We start from the raw sequence: 27567 nt of genomic DNA, 5'->3' as shown, positions 1-27567 counted from the left end.
TTTGCATAATTAATATACTAAAAATAGAAAGCCAATTTTTTTTCTATTGTATGACCATGTAATCTTGTAGTTGACATCTGGCTCTATCTTCAGGCAAAATTTCGCGACGATCACGCGATTGGCGGCCGAGATCTGAAGGGGGGGGGGGGGGGGTTCAAATGGACCCCCCCCCCCCCCCCAGTAAAAACTTGGTCTCAAATAGCCCAGTTAAAGGACAAGTTCACCTTCATTAACATAAGGATTGAGAGAATGTAGCAATATTTGTAGAACACATCATTGAAAGTTCGAGGAAAATCGGACAATCCGTTCAAAAGTTATGAATTTTTGAAGTTTTTGTGCAGTCACCGCTGGATGAGAAGACTACTGCAGTGTATGATGTCACATGCGTACAACAATATAAGGAAAATATAAAGAGAATTTCACAAAATTTTATCTTTTGAAAAAAAGTACACATTCCCTTGACTCGTTACTGACATATGTTATGGGTAATATTATTCCCATTGCCTTTAGAAAGAGACAAGTCAAGTGCTCTTTTATTATGCGAAAAAAATGAAAATATGTTGAATTTTCTTTACATTTTCTTTATACTGTTGTACTCATATGACATCACGAGCCTTAGTAGTCTCCTCATCCAGCGGTTCCAACACAAAAAATTTAAAAATTCATAAATTTTGCATCGATTGCCCAATTTTCCTCAAACTTTCACTGATGTGTTCTACTAATATTGCTGCATTCTCTCAATCCTTATGTTTATGAAGGTGAACTTGTCCTTTAAAATAGGGTTAAAGGAGAATTAAAGAAAATCAGACAGATATCTGAAAAAACACACATACACACCAAAAGTTATGTAATGTCGAATGAAAATGCAGTTGTGGCATTGCTGGCCTGATGCTCTTTGATTTGTACAATTGTTTCCTCCAAAGCAACCTTTTTTTTCAATGGAACCTGCTCAAGGTATAGCAATGTTTGTGTTATTTGCATGTTGCATGTAAAGGCAATGAACACCACTTTGTGTATGTAGAAGCAATGTGCCTGTCTGAAAATGGAAAAAAAAAATCATCTCTAGGTCTATGGTTGAAACTTGAGATGCTATGTTTAAACCACCTGCTGCATTTATCATGGTCATGAAATTCTTATTACTTTCCACTTGGTTTGTAATAATTGGTTGCTGCACCTTGCCAAATTTATTCAATTCAACTTCTTATTGTGGTTAGATTATTTTTCATCCATAAATGATTTGAAAAGTTTGCAGTGTTGCTGTCGTAAATCCTATGTAAATGTACATGTTTCTAAGAGGTCTTAAAGCATGTTGAAGTGGATTTTCTTGATTTGTACAGCCACTGCTGGAGTAGACCATCACGTGTGTCTGTGGAACCCATATGTTGTCTCAAAGGCTGTTGGGGTGAGTATTTATTCAGATTTGTTTCTGTGCACTCTTTGGAAAAAAAACAAACAAACAAACAAAAAACATGCATTCATATGAAAACTTTTTAATAGAGCAGAAGTCAATCAACCCTTTATGTGCCCACTAAGGTACTTCACTAAACTTGCCAAGCTTTCTTTTTCACCATTCAGTAATCCATCCAAAATTTACCTACAAAGTAGTTGTAGATTAGCATAAAGCCCACTAAGGTGTAGCAGTGTGCCTTGGTTCAAGTGGAAGGCCATAGTGACACAATAAAGATTGATATAAATGAACAAAGAAATGAGCAAAGAAAATGGGATTCCAATAGAATAGGGATTAGAAGGATAACGTTCTCTATATTCAGTGACAACTAGTTTGTAGACATCTTTGCCAGTGAATGAAGAGAGCACTTTAGCTAGCTTGCCAGTTGGCGAACAAAGCGTGATGTGTTACAAATATATAGAAGAACAAAAGTTCACACATTCAGTTTGTTTCTCACACGTGTATACTTTTACATTGAAAAGATTAGACATTAGAGAGCAATAGAAATATGATATATTAAAAGGGAGAAAAATACCTGCACCAGCCTAATAGTTTATTTCAAGACATATCCTGGATAAATGACTAAATGTGAATTAGTCCTAGTTGTATGTTTTCTCCATTCTGTCAGACTTGATTGAATATTCTTCTGAGGTGTCAAATCATGAAAGCATAAATCAGTCTGGAGTGGGACAAACAGTGTGGGGATGAGACATGTTATGCCAATTAAAAAGCAACAACTAGATACTTCACAGCATGATGAAGTGTGGATATTTTCCAGGCAAGAAAAGAAGACAAACATTTTGTTGTCAAACTAATGTCTTTTGTGTCTAATGTAACTAGCTTCTGCGTGGTCACATGGCTCCTGTGATGCATGTCCAGTTCAACTTTTCCCGAGGGCAGCTGATCAGCTTCTCCAAGGATAAGGTCTTGAGAATCTGGGATGTACAGCTCCAAGTCTGCTTGCAAAGGATTGCTGGAATGTTCCCAAAAGGAACAGAGAGTGAGTTCTTATATCACATTGAATAGAAAGAACCAAGCTCTGTTAGCTCATTTGACCAGAATAGGTCCGATAAGGTTATACCATCATGGCAAGGTGTCCAATGTCCATTGTCTGGCTTCGGTCATCCAGCATATGTTGGCCATCCACAAGCTACTAATGCTTCTTCTTTGTCATTTCTTGTCCAATTTTTGTTTTTAAAAAATTATATGATCAGACTAAATTAGAGTTCAATTAAATCTCACAGGGTCATTTGTATAATTTTCAAAATTGGAAAAAATACTTCATTTATCAACTAATTTCCATTTGTTGTCCCCGCCGAACGAGTTCGAGCAGGGGACTATGAAACGGGCTCCGTACGTTCGGTGTCCGTGCGTCCGTCCGTGCGTCCGTCCGTCCGTCCGTGCGTCCGTCCGTGTGTGCGTCCGTGTGTGATCATAATGTTAAATTTGCTACTTCTCTGTCATTTATGAGCCAATTTTGATTCTGTTTGCTTTATATGATAGCACTACATGGGAGCTTTGAAACTTCTACACAGAATTTCAGTTGTGACCTTTGACCTTGACCTTTGACCTATATTGTACATTTTGCTACAAAATGCTACTCCTTCGCCATTTCTAACCCGATTTCGATTCCGTTTGCTTTATGTGATGGCACTAAGTGATACACAGAATTTTGACCTTTGACCTTGATTTTTGACCTATATTGTACATTTTGCTACAAAATGCTACTCCTTCGCCATTTCTAACCTGATTTCGATTCCGTTTGCTTTATGTGATGGCACTAAGTGAGGGCTTCAAAACTTCTACACAGAATTTTGACCTTTGACCTTGATTTTTGACCTATATTGTACATTTTGGTACAAAATGCTACTCCTTCGCCATTTCTAACCTGATTTCGATTCCGTTTGCTTTGTGTGATGGCACTAGATGAGGGCTTCAAAACTTCTACACAGAATTTTGACCTTTGACCTTGATTTTTGACCTGTATTGTACATTGGCTACAAAATGCTACTCCTTCGCCATTTCTAACCCAATTTCGATTCCGTTTGCTTTATGTGATGGCACTAGGTGAGGGCTTCAAAACTTTACACAGAATTTTGACCTTTGCCTTCTTTGACCTTTGACCGTGATTTTTGACCTGTATTGTACATTGGCTACAAAATGCTACTCCTTCGCCATTTCTAACCCAATTTCGATTCCGTTTGCTTTATGTGATGGCACTAGGTGAGGGCTTCAAAACTTTTACACAGAATTTTGACCTTTGACTTCTTTGACCTTTGACCTTGATTTTTTACCTATATTGCACATTTTGCTACAAAATGCTACTTCCGGTGGGGACATATATTACGCACCGCGTAATTTCTACTTTTCCTTGTTAAATTTGTTTTTACTAAGAGAAATGTAGAGAATTGAACTATGGCTTCATTTTTTTGTCCCCGCCGAACGAGTTCGAGCAGGGGACTATGAAACGGGCTCCGTGCGTGTGTGTGTCCGTGTGTGTGTGTGTGTCCGTGTGTGCTTCCGTGTGTGATCAAAATGTTCAATTTGCTACTTCTCTGTCATTTATGAGCCAATTTTGATTCTGTTTGCTTTATATGATAGCACTACATGGGAGCTTTGAAACTTCTACACAGAATTTCAGTTGTGACCTTTGACCTTGACCTTTGACCTAGCTATATTGTACATTTTGCTACAAAATGCTACTCCTTCGCCATTTCTAAACCGATTTCGATTCCATTCGCTTAATGTGATGGCACTAGGTGAGGGCTTCAAAACTTCTACACAGAATTTTGACCTTTGACTTCTTTGACCTTTGACCTTGACTTTTGACTTTATTGTACATTGGCTACAAAATGCTACTCCTTCGCCATTTCTAACCCGATTTCGATTCCGTTTGCTTTACGTGATGGCACTAGGTGAGGGCTTCAATAACAAAATACTACTTAAATAATATATATATCTTTAGCTGCAACAAACTCATTGATGCCAGTCCAAAGATTTAAATTTTCGGCGGGGACATATATTACGCACCGCGTAATTTCTACTTTTCCTTGTTTAGCACATGAAATTGCACTGCTATACGGCATTACTTTGATCTTCTCTCGAGAGTCTGAGAAAAGGTAACGTATCTAACTGCGATTTGGCGACATGATATAAATTATTTTTTAGAGAAATATAAAAACATGATATTGTTATGTAATATTATTTGTCATTCAGGCACTTGAGGGGCAATGGAATTAGGTACTGACAAAAGATTCGATTTGAATGATATTTTAACAAGCAACAACTTGTTATATGAGCACTTCCTATTCTGGCGACATGGGGTGTTTAGGGTTACATCAAACTTCGAATCGTATTTCTAATATTATCCTGGATGTCCCAATAGCTTTATTGATATGTATTTTACAGGTCTAACCTCTTGGATGAATTTAATATAAAAAAATTGATTTCTGAGGGATAAAATATCGATTTAAACTGTATGAACATGCTGGCGACACGAAAATCGCAGTTTTGCGCACTTTTTGGGAGAATGTCCCATATACATGTACTCTTAGACAAAATAGCAAACCTAGTTCAAGGAAAGTGAACATTCAACACATTTGTGACAAACCTGTCATTTTAGTATTTTCCCAGTTATGTGAAACTGTCATCACACGTTGTGAAGACCTAAGCTTGTACTGTACACCTATTAGGAGAACCATGCATTATGGCGGAGGCATACCAGTCGCCATAGCGACATTTCTAGTTTATTTTATGTTGTAGATGTATGCATAAGTTAGACAAACAGAACTTCTTCTTAGTGTATTGACAATGAGTATGAAGCATTATTATTCTTATTCTTTGTATTCATTTTATGTCACAGAAGAAAAGCTTCGTTCATCAGCCAGTTTTCATTTGTTTGTCTATGCCATATTACAGAGAATGTGAGATACACAGACATTTTACACAAAATCATGACACTTCACTTGGCATAAAACATACAAAGATACATCACAAAACAAGACGATACAAAGATCATGACACTTCATGTACAAAAAAAAAGAGAAATTGTGCAAGTGCAAGGAATCAGCAGAAAGGCGGAGGCCTTATACAAAAGCTGAGACCCTGAGATAATCATAGCAATTATACACTTAACACAATACACATACACACACACACTCACACGCAGTAATAAAATAACACTGACTATAACTGTATGGAGTTACAATGTACAGAATACCTGATCATACACACAAGCAATGTTCCAATTATATAAATGATATAGTTTCATATGAAAATTATTACACCTTATTCAACAAATATTGTTTATATCTCCTTTTAAAATAGTTTATTAAACTTTGACTTTTCTGAATAGTTTCTGGCAAATGATTCCAAATGTGCGGTCCTGAGAAAAATACAAATCTCTTGTACACAGATGTTCTAATTTGTGGCAAATGAAAATTATTAACATTTCTTGTATTATAATTGTGAACACTTTTATTCAGTTTAAAACACTCTAGAAGAGACTTTGGTAATAAATTATTTTGGCAAGAATACATAAAAATAGCAACTTGATATCTATACATGTCATAAATATTAAGAAACTTCAACTTTTAAAACAAAGGTCTTGTATGTGCATGATAAGGTGAATGACAAATAATTCTGATTACCCTTTTTGGGAGTTTAAAAAGCCTGTTCATATATTTCTCACTTGAATTTCCCCAAGCAGGTAAACAATAATTTAAATGCGCTACAATTAAAGAATTATATACAATAAAAATTCTTGAGGGAACTTTTTCATCCTATTCAAAACACCCAAACACTTTGCAATCTTGTTGCAAATAACACCAATGTGAACATTCCAAGATAATTTGTCGTCAATTATAATTCCTAAAAACTTTGCGGAAGAAACTCTTGTAATGTTATAACTTCCAACCTTAATTTCAACATGATCTGTATTTACATGTCGATTTGTAAAAACCATAAAATTTGTCTTTTTGTAATTCAAAACCAATTTATTGATATAAAACCAATTTACCAATTTATCAAACTCTAAAACAAATTTATATTGCATATTAGTAGTATCTTTAAAGGACATAAACACCTTTGTATCATCAGCAAAAAGAATTAATTTTAACTTATATGACACATTAATAATATCATTCACATACAATATAAATAAAAGCGGGCCAAGAATGGAGCCCTGAGGCACACCACATTTAAGAGTTTGCATTTGAGATTTTACACTTCCAAACTTCACATATTGTTGACAATTATCTATTAGCTTTTAAACCAAGTCCAAATAACACCACAAATTCCATAAGCATGTAACTTACTCAGTAAAACAGAATGGTCTGAGACATCAAATGCTTTGGTTAGATCTGAAAACAAACTAAACATTATCTCATTACTATCAAAAACTGATTGTATTTTGTCTATAAAATCAGCCAACGCTGTGGATATATTGACTACTATTTATAATATTGCACTTTCTGAAAATCTCTGTAATCAGCTGTAAATACACTTCTCAAGAATTTTCGAAAATACCGGTAGAATTGATACTGGGCAATGATTTGATCATTCATCCTTACATGTATGTCCACCTTTATGAATAGGAATAACCTTTGCAATTTTAAGTTTATCAGGAACAATTCCACTCATTAAAGAAGCATTAAATAAAAAACAAAGTGGAAAACATATAATATGTATAACCTTTTTAACTAATTTTATATCTATATCATCAAATCCAGGACTCTTTCCATTCTTGAATTTACATACAATATCAATAATTTCACCAGGAGTTATTGGAGCAACAAAACAAAAGCAGATGTGATGTTTTTCTTCACATACAGTTGTATTGAGTATGACATTGATCATTTGCAGTATTGTCAAATTGTGAGGCAAGATTTGGTCCAATGTTAATAATTAAAAATAACCATTAAAAAGATCTACTATTTTATTTGGTTCACATAAAACCTGGTTATTATACTGAACTGATTGCGGCATAAATTTATTATTTGAACATTGACCTGAATAATCATTTATCACTTTCCATGTTTGTCTAATATTTCCTGTTGCAGTTTTAAACTTCCTTTTATAAAATTCATTTTAACCTTTTTAATTTTACTTGTAACTTTAGTACGAAATTTTTTATACACACATTTCCGGTAATCAGTTGGTTTTTTCAAATATTTCTTATACAATACACACTTCTTCTTACACATTTTCAATGAATTATTGGTAAATCAAGGTTGTTCTTGTATTTCACATTATATCTAACAGGTATAAAAGGAAAACAATTATCATACACACATGTAAATTTATTGAAAAAAGAATCATAAGCCTGGTTTACATCACCTTCAAAATTCCAACAAATATCATTAATGCTAAATATAAACCTATGTAGTTGTATATAATCATCATTAATGTCACATTTCAAATAATCATAATCAAACTTCATTCTTTTAACCTTCATCTTAGAAATGGAAAATACAGGAAGATGATCACTTACTGTATACACCATATATTTCACGAGTCTAAATTTTCGCGTATCGCGACTTCCCGACAATTTCGCGAGTGGTTAAATTCGCGATCGTGGAGTCCTGTCCTGAACAGAGAAATGTATATGTGTACGTCACATTCATATCAGCATTAGAGTCAATATTTTCACATGTTTTTAATTTCGTGAAAAGCAGCTGACTCGCAAAATTCGCGAAAATAAAAACCTCGTGAAATATTCGGCGAATACAGTACATATGTACATCAGCAAAAACAACACCAGAAGTAGTTTGTTCTGTATAATTTGTCAATACATCTGAGGGTTGCTGTGGTACTTGTAACTCAAGTAGGAAGATGAATTAATGGAAACACAGAATATGTCATTAATAAATCAATGAAATTATTTTAATCTTGGCAAGACTTGACATCTTATAAATTAATGTTAAAATCTCCCATAATATGATGACATAAATGGTATCCTGGGGTAGCAAATAAAAATCAGCCATTTTGTTGAATTATTTATTTTTTTAAAAAGGTTGTACCCTGGGTGCCAAAAAGAGGAAATTATTTAGGTGCTGGAGCTAGCGTGTGCTAGCCACTGCACTGCACTGCACTGCACTGAAGCACACGCTAGTGGTATCACAGCGTGCCATGCATGCAGAGTATAACATACAGTGGCATGGGAATTACTATGTACACGCACACACAGTGCGTGCATTTTTCTCTGGCTGTCGTCGAGTAGACATGAGGTGGCACTACACAACGTGATGCATCATATATATAAATTACCTTCTCTATTAACAGTGTTAACCCGTTCCTTCCACAATTCTTTGAATGCGCCCCCAAATGAGATTCTTTCCTGCCCATCAACAGAGAACAGACAGGTTGGTAATCCATCTGAGCGAAAGCAGTCAAGCGGTACATGTATCCCCTTACCACGGTCAACTACATGTGCCATCAAACAATGAAAATATTGATCGAGTGCGAGGTATATGAATAGAGTGACAGTGTGCGCTGATGGGCCCACAGACACTTTTGTTTTACATGAAACCGGGCACGTGAATGGAATGACTGGGGTCAGCGAACACAAAAATCTACTCGAGCTCAGCTTTGATTGCTATGTACATGTCCATACGAGTTTTATAGCAAAGCAGGCGCAAACTAAATCAGAAAAAAAGGTAATAATGCTATGATATACACATTTTTCCGGCAGAAAGAAAACCTATGGTGATAGAATGAACTCTTATCTTTTTATCAAACCCATTTTTGCGGGCATTACAACACAAAGAAACATGAATTTAGGCCACGAAAGTAGGCACTCTTGTCTTCATCCTGGGAACCTGGTATACCAGGTTCCCGTATGTCAGTTGCTCCCACGGGAACCTGGTATACTAGGTTCCCGTAAGGAACGGGATAAGAAGTACTTCAAAAGTTTCTAAAAATAATTGCACAGACTCATTAGGTGGCCTATACACCACTCCTACAACAATATTCTTTCTAGAATTACAAACTTCAAGAAAAATAGATTCAAAATATGTGGTATTTACATCTGAATCAGTTCTTTTGTGAAACATCAAACTATCATGCATAAAAACACCTACGCCTCCACCCTTCCATCCTTGGCGACCTTTAAAACATGTTTCATAATTTGGAGTATTATAGAATGAATCAGAGTCTTGCAACTAGGTCCCTGTCAATCCTATTATAGAAAATTCTAAATCTAAAATACCCAAAACAGATATCAAATTGTCGTAATTTGTACGAATACTTGAACACATGAAAAATAATCTAGTGGAGCATTAGTGAAACCTTTTTCAACCACACAAAACTGTTGAATTCATTTGGAGTATAAAATGATTGATCAAGTCTATATACATTATCCTCACTTTCTATAGGAGATAAAATATCTGATAAAATTTGTGTATCTATAGAATTTAAACACTGCAAATATGTATCACGATCAGGCATTTATATTGCACTCTCACACATTCACACACACCCACACACACACACACACACACACACACACACAAAGAAACAAAGATTACACACAAATATACACAATAAGTTAAGATAGATAGGATATAAAAACCTAATAGAAAGGCAATCAACCGGAAACAAACTTCTTACAGTTTTCTACAAGAATACAGTGGAGAATGCTGGAAAGGATGAAACGTCCAGCTTGTGGGAGGTGTGTCACACAATCTACGTCTCTAAGTGGTTCAGATCTGAATGAGACTTAGTCAACTTCTTCCTCACGCGGTTGTTAGAGTCCTTGGTTATAACAAAAATCCTGCCATCAACAGACCATGCTGCTGTTGTATTCTTGTGGGTGTAGGCTGCAGACAAGAGCTTGGCATTGCTTGGAGTAAGATCTTTGGCGACAACAGTTACTGTTCTTGTTCCCTTCAACTTTCTCCTTTCTGTCATGAAGCTGTGCTTAGTCTTGTATGATGTAACCTTCACTATGATGGGACGGGAGTTGCTCTTTGAGTTCCGCAAACTCACAGCGTCGGCGTAGGGGTGTTCCTGACGTGCAGGTTGTCCAATTCTGTGTGAGCGATCTATGTTTTCAGGTGCTGCACGCACTCCAAGCTTATCCGCAAGTTGAAACACTAGCTGATCGGTATCTTCTCCCTGTCGTTCAGGCATCCCAAAGATTCTGATATTGTTCCTTCTGCCATATTGCTCTAGTGAGTTGAGATTTGATGTGAGCGTAGCGATGGTCTCCTGTTTTTCCATAGTGGATTTGATTCTATCGATATCAGCCAGTTTGCTGTCCATGGTCACTTGAATGTCATGGAGCGTAGAGGCATTTCTTTCAATCAGTTCTTTCAAACCATCCTCTCTTTCTGCCATTGCAGTTTTCAACTTGTGTATTGTTTCATCCATAGCCTGTCATATGACCTTCTGAAAAGCTTTTCCAATGCTCTCAATAAAAGAAGAATTGTCCAGGAGTTCACTCGTAACATCCATAGCCATACTACTCATTTCACAGGTAGCTGTAGCTGTAGCAGCTTTCTTTTTGGAGTTTCTTGTATCTTTTGGCATCATGAAAAAAGTCCAATAATGTCTCAGTTTTAAAAGTATGAAGTGAGAGCAGTTGTACTTGAAGGTCAGTGAATTGGGAACTGGTCATAACTATCAATTGTGTAAGTTAAGGCAGTTTAATCACAAAATTTGCACGAAATGGTTTTCTCCATCATCTATTTGCCAAATGTGAATGTTTGGGTTGTTTTGGGGGGTTTTGGAGGTTTATTTTTTTCTTTTAATTTTTTGTTTTTGTTTTGTTTTTTATTGTAGATAAAAATAAGATACACTAAACATCTACATAGTATCTTAATTATTTGATCAAACATTAATTTTGGTAATTTTTGCAATTTGCTGTAATCATGAAATAGCTTCAGTAATCTCCTTCAGACATGTTTGCCTATTTCCTGTATGTTTATATCTAGGTGAGATACATGGAATTACTAAAACATATGATATAGATGTTTGACCTAAAAAAAAATGTAATGATGAATTTAATGTAAATTCTTTTAGAAAGTTTCAAAATTACTTCCAGTCTGACTTTTTTTTTTCAAATCCTAGCTGAAAGTCAAATGAAGCAGCAGGCACACTTATTCACAGGGCTTTGTTTGATACTCAGCCTAAGTTTGTTGTCACTTTGGTTTTCCTCTTTGTAAACAGTGTACACCTCCATGTACTTCCATGAGATGACCAACCGTCTCTTCATCTCCTTCAACTATCAACTAACCATGCTTGAAATGAAGCCAGAGGTCAAAGACAGGGTCATGAGCCATGACAAGCCTGTCAGCATGGCCATCTACAACTCTACATTCAATCAGGTATGATATGCTTGTGCAATTTAACTCCATGCATATATTGTCGCAAGGGCGACAAGACCTCATATATACAAAATATCAAATGTTCGGGAAAGAGGAAAAAATGGCACCCATAGCACTATCTGTAATGGGATAGCCTTTCCTTTGACATGCTGTGGTGTCTTCATTTTGGGGGGTAAGACAGCTAGGATATGGAGAGGACATCACTTTTAAAACTGATTAATTGACCATTAATCCAAAAAGGTCATTTTCACTAAGATTTGAGATACAAGGTCTTGTCACCCCAGCGACGATATGTGACCCGCTACAACAAAAGGATCCTAAAGTCGCTGACGGGTGAGCCGAGAAAATCAAGTTTGAAGTCAGATCACCAAAATCTGTCAAAACGTTCAGATTTCTGTTTTTAACATAATTTTGTAGTCTAATGTATCTTCTATCATCTGCCGAAATTTCGAAGCTAAATGATCAAAGGAAAGGCCTGAAAATAGCATTTTTCTGGGCCATGCTTGGCTCGCCCATCAGCGACTTTAGGATCCTTTTGTTGTAGCGGGTCACATATGCATTTATTCTAGATGTTGCCATTCCTGTTTCCTGTATCAGTTTTTCAGCCTGTACAATAACTGTAATCAATATATACTGTATTTACATTTTATTATTTTACCAATTATTCCTGAGATCTTATTCAAGTAAACTCAAAGTTGAAACCTTAATTACATTATAAGTGTTTCCACTATTAAGACAAGACTTTTTTTTCAAGAGTGATTATATCCTGTGGTAAGAGATCATAATGTTTGCTGGCATCCATGAGTGGTGATCAGTTTTAGTATAATACTACTGAACCAAATATATTTGCAGGTTGTGAGTGCTTGCCATGGCTCCACAGTCATCGTCTGGATGCTGGACAGTGGTCAGAAGGTCAAGCAATTTCTCAACTGTCACGGAAATGCAGAAATTACTTGTCTTGCATTTGACCACAATGAAACCAGGATCTTCACAGGCAGTTCTGATGGCACTGTTAAGGTAGTAATCTTCTCAACTCTCATTTGCAAAATAGGATTTGAACTACTGGAACAAACGGCATGTAAAAAGTATTCATAATTATGCTCTTATTTTCACGCTACCTTCTGTTTGCGCGAAATGCCCGAAAATTTCCACTTTTACAGTATATTGTTGATGCCAGGAAAATGTGCAGTTTAAACTGTTCCAATGTCATCAGCATTTATCAAAGTACATTTAATATTATCATGTAGGCCTACCTTTTTTACCTAAGTGTGATCAGCACCACAACCCACCCCCCCCCCCCAAAAAAAAAAAATGGAATAGCAATAAGTAGCAAGAGTAGCAATGAGGTCCATACTATTGAGTTTAGTGTAATTTTCTGTGTATCTGAAACTTGGAGCTAGTGAATTCACCTGAAGCTCTGTTTCGGGGATGGGGTGGGGTTCATACATTTTATGAATTTAAAGTGTTTATGCCTGACTTTTTTTGTGTCTCCCCTTCTACCCACATTAGTCATGAAAGTGTGCATGGAAATGCTGCAAAAACTACCGGTATATAAGCAAAACAGATAGTAGTAGCATTATAATGTGTACACACATGTAGTCACAATTGTACTGTAGACTTTCTGTCAGAATATCAGTGGTAAATCAGAATTGACCCTCAACTTCACATTGGACAAATAAAAAAGCAAATATATAAGAGAAGTAGGCAGAAAATCATAGATGACATATTTCATTTTCTCAGCTATAAGAATAGATTATGCATGGACACTTCACATGAAGACATCTGTTGATGAAAAGAGTAGTTTGGGAATTATTTTCCCCTTGTTTGTTATGCTTGCATGGTTAGTCACACACATGTATGGACTGGTCAGTATCCCAACAATTGTGCAACATTAAAATGCGATAAGTGCAAACATTCTGCAACTGGGTGCATGGTACACTTCACGCATCATGTCCATTTGTCAGTTCTATGATCATGCATGAACATGCAGTGACTGGGGTAACTTACAGCAAAGTCTTACCCCCTGTTCCTGTGTTTGCTTTAGTTTTAAATCCTTGTATTGTTCCATATACAGTAAGGAGTGGTTCAGTGCAGCTAAACTTTGATCCATTTATTTATTTTTGTTTTTATGCCTCGGCCACGAAGTGTCGCCGGGGGCATTATTTCTTTTTTCTTAAACTGTCATTTGAATATCAAAAATCACTCTATGCCAAGATGAGGTTCAAGTAATCCAAAGGAATATTGTGTCTTTTGTTTACAGATGTGGGATTTCAATGGTCACTGTCATCATCTCCTGAATGCTGGGATGGGCAACCCTGTGGACATTAGTCAGATAGAAGTCATGAAAAGAGCCCTTATTGTCATCGGATGGGATAGGTAGGAAGCATTTTTCATTGACACAGGTTGCTGTTAGCTAAAAGCAAACCAACCCTTAGTCACCTCAGACCACTTAAAACTAATAACCTCCAGCAAATTTCTTTTCTGTGCTAAGTTAGATGTTGAATATTTTAGATATTTCTGTGTGTATCTATGTATGTATGTATGTAGATATCTATTTGTATAAATGCCAACAGAAAGAAATTCCTAAATGGACAATAAAATGAAATATGAATCTGAATCTGAAAAGGCATACATCAACAACTTAGTATATGCTGTTAGATTGTTGTAAATTGTATGAGATATTATAAAGATGGTTGCCACTTTTTTACCATTAGTGAGGAGGTAGCAGTCATTTCAAGTAAGAAAGATATTTGCAGATTTACAATCTGTTATCAGAGATAGTTGTCTGCCGATTCATTTATTGTATCTGTTCATGTCTTACTTAAATGTGTCAGAAAAAAAATAGACTAAGGTGAATATTGTCTCTTTAACTTCTAAAATTTGAATTGAGAATTCTGTCACATTTTGAAGCCTTGATGGAGATCAATTAAGTTATACAAGATCAAGATTAAGATCTGATAGTTTAAAGATAATATAAAGTTTTGGTACCTCAAAAGTTTCCCTGAATTTCCTTGTCTTAGTTTGTGTTTCAGGTTAAAGTACCTTTTATATAACTAACACTGTGAGACTTACTCGCCCCAAAGTGCTCTCATGTCTTAGTAATCATGCAATAATGGTTTCGTACCAGAGCCGCCACCGTACGGCGGCTCTGGTACGAAACCATTATTGCATGATTACTAAGGCATGATTACTTTGCCAATAGTCCCTTTCTGTTCGAATTGATGACTGAATGTGACTCGGTCGAGAGGACCTTGGGAGAGCTACACTGAATTGACGGCCAGCGCATGCGCACACAAACATCTTATCCGTTCATGGATTTGAAATTTGTGCGCATGTGATGTGTGCCAATGCGCTGGCCGTAGTATTCATTGTATGTAGCTCTCCCAAGGTCCTCTCGACCGAGTCAAATTCAGTCATCAATTCGAACAGAAAGGGACTATTGGCAGAACCAAACATTGCCCGAAGCCTGTTTTCAATACTTCAACTTAATTGGTAAGTCTTCAAATTGAAGAAATTTTTGGATTTTAAGTTGATATTTACCCGCGATACTAAATCTTTCATGATCCTGAATACTACAATGCGAAGCCCCATTACGCTATGCGTATGGGGCTGCTGGTCGCAGTTAATTGCATGATTACTAAGACATGAGAGCCCTTTGGGGCGAGTAAGTCTCACAGTGTTAGTTATATGAAAGGTACTTTAACCTAAAACACAAACTAAGACTAGGAAATTCAGGGAAACTTTTGAGGTACCAAAACTTTATATTATCTTTAAAGGGATCGTATTGTTTTGGTTGAGACCTAATTTCAGGTTTCTAACATTTTTTGGGTGAGATAATGAGAAACCTCTTGTGAAATATGAAAGAGCATGTAATTCCATGAGGAATTCATGTTTATTTGATGAAAATTAGTTTTGAAGTGGCTGAGATATCCAAAACAGAGCGATTCTAATAAGTTTGGGACCCACACTTTTTTACGATCGCTTTGTTTTACTTTTTTTTTTTGGATGTTTCAGTCATGTCAAACCCAATTTTCATCAAATAAACTTTGAATTCCTCTTAAAATGGTATGCTCTGTACTATTTCATAAATGTTTTCTTGTTATCTCACAAAAAGTTAAAAGCCTAATTCTCATCTCGACCAATACTGTACCATCCATTTAGTACTACAGTTGTAGGACTGAGATACATGTAGTCTTGAATTGTTATCCTATACTGTAAAAGTAGATATTTTCGCCTGACTAATTTTTTGCGTTTGGCTGGGTAAGAAGAGTTTTGCATGTTTTTAATTCCATGGAATCAACTGGAACATATAGCAAGTAAAAATATTCATGTGCTTTTATTTTCCCGCTAATTTCTGGTTGCGCGAAATGCGCGAAAATTTCAACACCGCGAAAATTTCTACTTTCACAGTAGTGCACAGGATGCTTGTTACATGTTGTAGATTCGTTTAGTTAAGTTTAGTTTGTGCTACTACACATTCAGCTGAGGAAGTGAGACAAAGATTAACTACTGTGTACCTCATTAGCAAGGTTTGGGTAATTTCCCATCATCTTTGTTTTAAGTCTTGTTGTGACTTATGGATGTCTGATTTATGTCTGATTTATTCTGATGTCTGATTTATGGATAAAACATTTCCCATTATTGACAGTCGGCTTTTGAGGTATTTCCTCCTTTTTTATCATGCTCTACAAGGTACATCACAGTGTTTCGCAATCAGCAAATCAACCAATATCTTGTTGAGCCATCCGAATGGAGAGGAGGGAAGGTGAGACAAGGAAACTGTTGAGAATCTATCCAGCATCATTTAACACCAATTCAAGCAAGAGTCATATTTGAATTACTTCTCTTTTTTTCCTCTGTGTAAATTTTGTCCAGCAAATACCAATCATTGTTAATGTACATTCTGTGTGTTGTCATGTTTCTTCGTGTAGACCGTTGTATTATTGAGTTTTATGGTATAAGATGGCCGTGATTTGGCAAAACAACGTATCTGCGTTTTGGTACTTTCGAGATATTCGCGATTTTAGATTTTGAAGCCACAAAGTACTAAAATTGTTACCATTTCTCTCCAGTCGAATAATTTTCCGAGATACTTTTTTTAAAATATGGCTTATATCATTCTTCTAGTATCTAGTTAAAATTTAAGTCAAAAAGAGATTTTTTGTTCAAAATATCAAAGACTTTTTGTAGATACGTTGTTTTGCCTGATCACCCAAACTTCGGATCACGTGCGTGGTTAGGCAAAACAACGCAAGTTGTTCTGCGCACCACGGCAGTGGCATGGCAGAACAACATATCTTACTTCGCACTGAGCAGTTTTAGCAAGGCAGAACAACGTATGTGATATTGTATGTGATATTGTATGTCAATATGTCAATGAGTTTCAATTGCACCCTGTGACACACGTCTTTGTCATACTTTATATGATATATTTGTTGTGGTATGCAAGATGTAATGCATTAGGTTCTACCTCTAGTATTCTGAGAAATATTTTGGAAGCCTTGTACTTTGAAATTAGCTGAGACTCAGAGCACAGTCCTTTCTTGTATTTGTGTTAATGCAACATGTATAATTATTGACAATTGTGTTGACTTAAGCTGCCACCTAGTCCTGTAGGCTGTAGACGAGGCTGTACTGTAGTTTTTGTTTTTTTTTAAAGACTTCCACTTTTAGTTTTAAACCAGCAAGATCGATGCACGTATAATTTCAATTACCAGTCCTTTATCTTTTTAATGTGAGCGCTCTTCATATTTTTCAATTGATGTGAAAAGAGAGAGTATTTTGGTTGGGTCACTAAAATAAGCCTTATCATTATGATCGACAGTGCGACAACATGATGTCAATCTACAGCCAGGTTTTAGAGTCTAGATAGATCTAGCACATTTTGAGATAAATTTCAGATAATTTATACATAAAATACTTCCACTAAGGAGGCTGACAATCACTATTTTCCCGAAACTAGGACCCCACAACCATACAGACTAACACACTCTAGATGATAGATCTAAAGTTAGGCCTAGTCTAACTTAGTACAGTCTATTATACATGTAATGTTACTGCAATCAGCCCGCTCACGAAGTGAGCGGGAGGGTCCCTGGGCTACATGTAATGTAACTTAGTCAGGGATGCCAAGTTCAAAAAATTTTTATGAGTGAGATTTTCATGACTCGGCATCTCGGCGAGCGAATGTGCGCACGAGCGAGGGTGTGGGAGGGGTTTTCCCCCCTGAGGCCTCCCACGGTAGGGAGCTTTTTCAATTTTTAGCTCTTAATGGTGCGATCAGGTGCACACTCCAGTGATTATTTTTTACTTATTTTGAAAGACAAAAGGGAAATATACCTTCAATTGCAACTATAACTTTAATCTTTTGAGCTATGCTCATTATTATAGGCCCAAGTTGCAGACTTTGCCCTATGCGTGAGAAAAATGGGTGTCATGCGTGAGATCGTGAGATGGCCCCTAAATTCTTGAGTGTCACGCAGAATGCGTGAGACTTGGTAGCTTTGCTTAGTTACAGTGGTCAGTGCTGGTACAGCATTCATGCCATGGCACACGTTGAATTGAAAGTTAGACCTAAACATTCACGATTCAAACTTGTTTGTTTTTTTAAGCTTTAGATCTAGATCTACTTACCTTTCTTTTGGTTTTTAAGAGAAAGATTCAGAATGAACTGCCCTCTGGAACAGACAGTAACTGCAGCTCTAGATCTAGATCCATTCATCATGAACGGTAACCGTTGCAGCTGAAAAGCTGCACTGACAATGCTCGATCGATTGTGTGCATAACGTTAACATGCAGCCGCAGCTGCTGCGGCTAGACCGGGCAGGCAGCTGCATGCTGCAGTTACGTTGTTTTGCCATGTCACACAACGAAGATGCGTTATTCTGCCAGAAAAACCGGAAGCTCAAATGAGATCTGGGACAGAAACTGTTTTGGCAGAACAACGTAAGTAAGTTACTTTTTTTTTGCCAAATTATTTGGACTTATTTTGAAAAATCGCTGAAATTTAAATGCATTTTTCTAAAAATTAATATCACTTTGAGAGCTGAAATTTTGACAGATGTTCAAAAATGGCTTAATGTATCTAAAAAGCCAAAAACCTGAAAAACCACAAAATTTCAGATACGTTGTTTTGCCAAATCACGGCCGAAGACTATCTAATCTTCGATGGCATATACCCCGTGAGGAAAAGAAAATTCAACCCTCAGCACAATTTCCTGCATTTCATTACAGTGGGCAACAGCATGCTTGTCGTTGTTAATAACGAGAAGAGAAAAAAAAAAATAAAATGGAACCCTGTATTGAACAAATATTTTGCCCCAAATTTGCATGCTTCTCCCTTGAAGAATCATTTTATATCGAAAGGTGCAGTAAAGAGCACCAAGACTCCAGGGCCCCATTTCATAAAAGATGTTTGGATGACAACTCTTGGAGGAATGACAACTTCCAATAGCAACGGCCAATCAGGAAGCTGGATTCTTGTTGTTACTATGACAATTGTCATTCCAGCAAGAGTTGCTATCATATCAACTTTTTATGAAACGGGGCCCAGGTTTACAAGCATTAATGTATTGACTGGTATTATACACTATACTGCTAGGAGCATCAAGACGACATTCTGGGTGCATCTTTCACTGGTCCTCACACTCTGGCCACTGGGAGCTATGATGGTGAAATTGTTATCTGGAATACAGGGTCAGAGGTTGCCTCACGACATCTTCAGCAGCGCTTCCTGAGAAAGATGGCCAAAACTAGGGAGAAGTCAAAAGTGGTACAGTTACATAGTGGTCACTGTTTTCAATATTGAAGCTGTAATCTAGGGATGAAAACAGCTTCCTTTCAACTTTGTTACAGAAGTGTGATATAAACTCATGGGATCCTGGATAACTTTTCAAGTTGTTGCAAAGTTTTAAAGACTGTTGCAGAATTTTGATGGAAAAAAAAACCCTGCTATATCATGGACAAGGTATTTATCTATTATGATTTTGGCAAGATGTGTGCTGTTGGGTCAAAGTTATGATCCATGCAATAATTATTCCTTGTGATGCAACTAATTGTATCCCCCGGCATGTATGCCGGAGGATATACTTTGGATTCAGCAGTAGCGTTACGCCGCCACCACCGCGTCACATTCTTATGTGCACTCTAGGGGCCACAAACTTTGACGGATTTCTTTGAAATTTTGTATGGAGGTTCATATTCATTTGGTAATATCTCCACACCTATAACTTTGGGTGATGCTGCCCCCAGTGTTCCATCTTTTATAAGGTAAAATGCCATATTTTTGTGTGCACTCTAGAGGTCACATTTGTATATTTTCAAATTTGGTGTGGAGGTTTATCATGATGTAATCTACAAGCCTATAAATTTTGGATCTGCTGCCCTCCATTTTTCTGTCTTTTATAGGGTCAAAGGTCATGTTGTTGGTGGATGGTTTGTGTGCGCTCTATAGGCTTCATTTCTTGACGGATTTTGTTCAAATTTGTTACGAAGGTCTACCATGATATAATCTACAAGCCTATAGATTTTGGATGTGCTGCCCCCAGTGTTCCATCTTTTATAGGGTCAAAGGTCATGTTCTTGGTGGATGGTTTGTGTGCGCTCTATAGGCTACATTTCTTAACAAATTTTGTTCAAATTTGGTAAGAAGGTCTACCATAATATGAGCTACAAGTTGAAAGATTTTGGATGTGCCGCCTCCAGTGTTCCGTCTTTTATAGGGTCAGAGGTCATATTGTTAATGGATGGTTTATGTGCGCTCTATAGGCTACCGGTACATTTCTTGACGGATTTTGTTCAAATTTAGTATGGAGGTTTATCATGATGTTATCTACAAGCCTATAGATTTTGGATGTGCTACCCCCAGTGCTCCGTCTTGTATAGGATCAAAGGTCATGTTGTTGGTGGATGGTTTGTGTGCGCTCTATAGGCTACATTTCTTCACGGATTTTGTTCAAATTTAGTATGAAGGTCTACCATGATATGATCTACAAACCTATAGATTTTGGATGTGCTGCCCCCAGTGTTCTGTCTTTTATAGGGTCAAAGGTCATATTGTTGATGGATGGTTTATGTGCGCTCTATAGGCTACATTTCTTGACAGATTTTGTTCAAATTTGGTATGGAGGTTTATCATGATGTTATCTACAAGCCTATAGATTTTGGATCTGCTGCCCTCCATTTTTCCATCTTTCCATCTTTTATAGGGTCAAAGGACATGTTGGTGGTGGATGGTTTGTGTGTGCTCTGTAGGCTACATTCAAGCGCGGCGGAACACTTCTGGTTTTAGAGGGGCAAAATCTCGATGGGGGCACATAGTGACAATGCGAGATCCTCGGTGAGGGTATGGGAGGGGGATACCCCCCTCCCAGGGTAAGAACTTTTTGTAAAAACAGGGTACAAAAGTCACGTTTGTAAGCATTTAAAAGCAATTTTCTAGGGAATCAATATATTTTTTTTTTAAATTAGTTTGAAGGACTATGATCATAACATACGGGGGGGGGGGGGGGGGGAGCGAAGTGATGGAGCGGGGGAGGGTGTGGGAGGGGGTCGTAGGGACATTTTGTAAAAACAGAGTATAAAAGTCACGTTTATAGAGCATTTAAAAGCAAATTTCTAGGGAATCAAACATAGGGGAAAATTCAGTGCGAAGAACTATGATAAGAACATACGGGCGTACATTGTGTGACGGTGTGAGATCCTCAGCGAGGGAGCAAAGCGACCGAGAGGGGGAGGAAGTGGAGGGGGATACCCCCCTCCCACGGTAGGGACTTTCTGTAAAAATAGAGTATAAAAGTCATGTTTATATAGCATTTTAAATCAAATTTCTAGGGAACTAAACATAGTAAAGAAATCACTGCAAAGGACTCATAACTTATGAAAAACTATTCATTTTACTACAATGTATAAGTACGGGCAGAGCGAGCAAGCCACTTTCACTTTGCCATTCGTCTGAAATGTATTCATTAAAAGCTTAAACGTGATCGCATTGTTCGAGTAATAAAAAATATTATGATACTGCTAGAATGCAGAGAAGAAAAGGAAAAATGTAAGGTTCACTAAAGGTATGTTTCAGCGGGCACACTCGAGGACTCAAGGCTACCATCTATACACTAAATTTTACTCGTAAGTTAATATTAGTGTGTAGATATAATAAATGTATATTGTTAGTGTATTTTCAGTTCTGAACTTGACAACTTTTAGACAAGAAAATGCCTTCATTCATTTTGGTCTTTAAATAATAGATTAATTATTTGTTACAGGGGGCACTTTGGGGGGCAAAAACTGGTTTTACCCCCCCCCCCCACTTCCGGCATCCTTGGCTACATTTCTTGGCGAAGTTTGTTCCAATTTGGTATGAAGGTCTACCATGATATAATCTACGAGCCTATAGATTTTGGATCTGCTGCCCCCAGTGTTCTGTCTTTTATAGGGTGAAAGGTCATATCATTGGTGGGTGGTTTGTGTGCCCTCTCTAGTGCCGGTGGATACAATCAAATTGCGTGGCAATGGAAATTTCTAGTTAATAGAGTAATATGAGACCTTCAGTACCATCAAATAAAATGTGTTACACTGTGTACCAATCCTTTAATATTTGTCTGACTTTCTCAGGGCCTTCATGGTAGTATCTCTCCAAGCACACAAAGACAGCAAACCCAGCTGCACTCATCCCAGAGTAGCCGCCAGCATCACATCATGACTGCCAGGAAAGGAACTAAAGCAGCAGGTCTGGTAGGAGAACATGATGTGCCTGGAAAGAGACCGTCCTCTGGCGAGAGTCAAACTAGTGAAAGTGATGAGGTGATTTTAATGCTGTATGTAGAATAAGGATATACTGTCAAAACAAGGACTATGAAAATATGTTTAAACTACAACTTAAACTTTAGACTACAGTGTATTAATTAATAAAATTCTTGGTACTTGCTTGGTAAATAGTGGAGCGGCATAGCCGAACAATTGTGCATTTTGTGATAAAAGCACCAAATTTCGTATACAGGTTAACAATCACGTTCAGATTAAATTTAGATATTGGGCCATTGTAAATAGCGCCATCAACGTCTATGGCAGCCATTTTTCAAAATGGCTGCCATAAATGCCATGTTTTTCGTAAAATTTGCTAATTTTAGGAGAGAAAAGTAAACAAGATTTTGGTTACAAATGGGAAATTACATTCAAAATAAATCTAGATATTGATCCATCGGGAATAGCGCCCTCAACGCCCATGGCAGCCATTTTTCAAAATGGCCACCATAAATGTCATTTTTTTTTCAAAACATTTGCTAACTTCAGAAAGGAAAGCCAGTAAGATTTTGCAAACAAGTGGGAAATTGCATTCAAAATGAATTTAAATATTTTGCTATTGTTAACTGCGCCCTCAACGTCAATGACAGCCATTTTTTTTAATGGCTGTCTAATGTGCCACTTCTTCGATGATTTTGCAAATTTCAGAAGGGAAAAGTTAATCAGATTTTGCCCATAAATGTTAATTACATTCAAAATAAATCTAGATATTGGCCATCGGAAATTGCGCCCTCAACGGCCATGGTAGCCATTTTTTTCAAAATGGCCGCCATAAATACAATTTTTTGTTAAAAAATGCAAATTTCAGAAGGGAAAGCCAATTTTTTTCTTTTTTGTGCAAACAAGCGGGAAATGACATCCAAAATAAATCCAGATATTGGGCAATTGAAAATTGTGCCCTCAATGGCTATGGCAGCCATTTTTTTTTTTTTAAATGGGCACCATAAGTGTCACTTTTTCATTTGAAAAAATGCTAATTTCAAAAGGAAAAGTCAATGAAATTTTGGTTATAAATGGGAAATGACATTTAAAATACATGTTAATCTCGATATTGGGCCATCGGAAATTGCGCCCTTAACGGTCATGACAACCATTTTTCAAAATGGCCGCCATAAATGCTATATTTTCGAAAAGATTTACTAAAATCCGAAGGGAAAGCCAACGATATTTTGCAAACAGGTGGGAAATTACATTAAAAAGTAAACTTATTGGGCCTTTGCAAATTGCCCCCTCAATGGCCATTCCAGCCATTTTTCAAAATGAATCACCATGAATGTCTTTTTTTTTTTCGTAGTGTTGCAGACGTCAATCGGAATTTCCACAAAGGTGGAAAATTACATTCAAACTGAATTTGATAATAGGCCATCCAAAAGTGCACCCTCAGCAGCCATAGCAGCCAAGTTTCAAACAGCTGCCATGGATGCCCCCCCCCCACCTTTTTTTTTTTCAAAAATTTGCTGATGTCAGAAGGAAAAGTCAATAAGACTTTGCAAACAAGTTGAAAATTCTGCTCAAAAATAAATTAAAGTATAAGGTCTTCTTAGAAGGCGCCCTCAAGGGCCATGCTGACCGCCATGGATGTCTGCTTCTTTTCTTATTTTCTTTATTTTTTGGGGGAAAGATTTGATAATTTCAGAGAGAAAATCAATGAAATTTGTACATATGTTGAAAATCATATTCAAAAGAAAATAATATATGAGGCCATTACAAATGGCACCATCAACGACCATGGCAGCCATGTTCCAAATGGCCACTATAGATGCTATTTATTTCTTGAAAATATGATAATGCCAGAAGATAATACAATTTCTTGTGCAAATTGACAAAAGACATTCAAATAAATTCAAGTTTAAATTTGAATTTGAAATGAAGATATTGAGCCACCATTTAAACATCGTCCCCAACGGCTATGGCGGCTCTTTGTCAAAATGGCTTCCACACACTCCTTTTTATACCCCCGCCAAACGAAGTTTGAAGGGGGTATATAGGAATCAGCGGACGGTCGGGCGGTCGGTCGGGCGGGCGGTCGGTCGGGCGGTCGGTCGGGCGGTCGGTCCGTTGCAAATCTTACGTCGCGAACTACTTCCTCAGTTTTCAACCGATTCCCATAAAACTTGGCACAGATGTGTGCCTTGGGTTGTAGATGTGCAAGACGTATTTTTTGACAGTACCCAAAAGTACGTTGCCATGGTAACGGCATATTATGGGCAATAATGGGTACAAATCTTGCGTCGCGAACTCCTCCCACAGTTTTTGATCAATTTTTATGAAATTAGGTACAGATGTTCATCTGAATATGTTAATGTGCAAGACACATATTTCCGCAGTGGCAAAAAGTGCGTTGCCATGGTAACGGCATGTTATTGGTAAAATATAGGGCAAAATGCTTCATGGCAAAACTGCTTCATCAGTGTTCTTCCAATTCTCATGGAATTCATATTGAATGTTTGTCTTAGGATATAGGTCAGCATGACACATTTCTTGACAGTGACAAAAAGTATGTTGCCATGGTAACAGCTCACATATTATGAGCCAAAATGATGGAAAATTTTGTGTTGCAAACTACTTCCTCAGTTTTTGCCCAATTTCCATGAAACTTGGTACAGATGTGTGCCTTTGGTTGTAGATGTGCAAGACGCATTTTTCGACAGTACCCGAAAGTACGTTGCCATGGTAACGGCATATTAATGGCAGAAGATCAAGGAAAGATCTTGCGGATTTAACTACTTCCTCAGTTTTTTGACCAAAGCTTATGAAATGTTGTTTTGACCAAAGCTTATGAAATGTTTTTTGGCGAGGGTATAACCAGTCGCTGTAGCGACATTTCTAGTTTTATTTGCTTATTCCAGAAGGAAAAAGCAATAGAATACTGCTAAAGAGCAATTATATCTCATGCAATCTTGTGTTCAAAGAAATTTAGATTAAAAAAAGGTTTCATTGATGGGTTAGTTCTAAATTCATGTTTTCAGTTTAGTTCTAATTGCAGTATTTAGCGTGTGACGGCTAACAGTATGGATATCAAATGTATGTGTTTTTATGGAAGCATAGCATAAAGTAAATTAACTTTTTTCGGAAAATGAAAGGTTATTATTTCATATCTGTCTTAAGAATGTTTAGGAAGTTACATTTTAGAATAGATACACGTCATATAGTCCCATATATTCAATGATATGGTGTTACTGTCAAAGTTGATACATGGCGCCATTATCCCTGGATATTCATATTACTCTTTTTCGGAAATTTTTCATGTTTGCCACCTAAAATATGCATTCATCATTGGTGAGATATAATCGCATTTGCCTTGTTTATTTAAGTTGTTCCTCAAATGATTTCTTTAACACCATATTTCAGATGACATAATGTCTCTGTGAGTATTCTACTGTCTTCTTCTGAAGTTAAGCAAATTTTCCAAAAAAGAAAAAGAAAAAGAAGAGTGTATTGTAGCCATTTTGACAAATAGCTGAAATAGCCATTGAGAACACAGCTTATGATGGCTCAATGTTTAAACTTCTTTGTATGTAATTGTCAACTTGCGCAAAAATGTTTATTGTCTTCTTCCAGCATTAGGACATCTTCATAAAAGAAAAATGGCATCTATGACAGCCATTTTGGAAAATGGCTGCAATTACCGTTATTAGCAATTTTTTTCTTCTTGAAAATTTGCGAAGGAACAATTTCTAGAGTTAATGCAACCTAGATATAATGTTTGATTTTAAACATGATTTTCAATTTATGTACACATTTGTTGACTTTTCTTTCTGAAATTACCATTTTGTAAAACAAAATGATTATGACAATGGCAGCCATTTTGGAATATGGCGGCAATGGCCGTTGAGGGCAGTATTATAATCTAATACAAATATTTATTATAATAATCTAATACAAATATTTATTTCAAACATGATTTTCAAATTGTGTGCAAATATTATTGACTTTTCCTTTTGTGAAATCAGGAAATAAAAGATAATGGAATCTATGGTGGCCATTTTGAAAAATGGCTGCAATGGCCATTGAGGGCGCTATTTACAATAATGTAATACATAGGCGCAAGATATCTTTCAAATGAAATTTTTAAATTGAGTGCAAGATCTTATTGACTTTTCTTGTGGAATTAGTAAATTCAGAGAAAAAATTGCATTTATGGCGACCATTTTGAAAAAAAAATGGCTGCCATGACCATTAGGGGGCACAATTTGCGATGGCCCAATATCTTTATTTATTTAAAATGTTATATTCCACTCGTTTGCAAAATCTTATTGATTTTCCCTTCTGAAATTTCTAAAATCTTACGAAAACTGGCATTTATGGCGGCCATTTTGAAAAAAAAATGGCTGACATGGCCGTTGAGGGCGCAATTTGGGATGGTCCAATATCTAGATTTATTTTGAATGTTATTTCCCTCTCGTTTGCAAAATCTTATTGATTTTCCCTTCTGAAATTTGTAAAATTTTACTAAAACTGGCATTTATGACGGCCATTTTAAGAATCCCTGCCATGGCCGTTGAGGGCGCAATTTGCGATGGTCCAATATCTGAATCTATTTTGAATGCTATTTCCAACACGTTTGCAAAATCTTATTGATTTTCCCTTCTGAAATTTGTAAAATCTTACGAAAACTGGCATTTATGGCGGCCATTTGAAAAAAATGGCTGCCATGGCCGTTGAGGGCACAATTTGCGATGGCCCAATATCTAAATTTATTTTGAATGTTATTTCCCACTCGTTTGCAAAATCTTATTGATTTTCCCTTCTAAAATTTGTAAATTTTTACGAAAAATGGCATTTATAGCGGCCATTTTGAAAGAAATGGCTGCTATGGCCGTTGAGGGCGCTATTTACGATGGCCCAATATCTGAACTTATTTTGAATGTTATTTCCCACTAGTTTGCAAAATCTAACTGATTTTCCCTTCTGAAATTTATAATTTTTTGCGAAAAATGGCATTTATGGTGGCCATTTTGAAAATGGCTGCCATGGCCGTTGAGGGCGCAATTT

At 36.7% G+C, this 27567-nt stretch overlaps 1 protein-coding gene across 1 annotated transcript in view; it reads left to right on the top strand.

The window, feature by feature from the left end:
• LOC140237437 (cilia- and flagella-associated protein 337-like) overlaps positions 1-27567 on the top strand; it is an 87370-nt gene that overhangs the window by 32374 nt on the left and 27429 nt on the right. The window contains exons 15-22 of the mRNA XM_072317363.1: positions 1338-1402; positions 2288-2447; positions 11615-11772; positions 12625-12789; positions 14033-14148; positions 16465-16537; positions 19373-19543; positions 22384-22572. Of these exons, the coding sequence (XP_072173464.1) occupies positions 1338-1402; positions 2288-2447; positions 11615-11772; positions 12625-12789; positions 14033-14148; positions 16465-16537; positions 19373-19543; positions 22384-22572 (1097 nt within the window). The remainder of the gene's footprint in view (positions 1-1337; positions 1403-2287; positions 2448-11614; positions 11773-12624; positions 12790-14032; positions 14149-16464; positions 16538-19372; positions 19544-22383; positions 22573-27567) is intronic.

Source organism: Diadema setosum, chromosome 14 (genome assembly GCF_964275005.1).
Source record: "Diadema setosum chromosome 14, eeDiaSeto1, whole genome shotgun sequence".
In the NCBI taxonomy this organism is placed as follows: Eukaryota; Metazoa; Echinodermata; class Echinoidea; order Diadematoida; family Diadematidae; genus Diadema; species Diadema setosum.
Note: the sequence above shows the minus strand (reverse complement) of the source record. Positions and strands in the feature narration are given on the sequence as shown.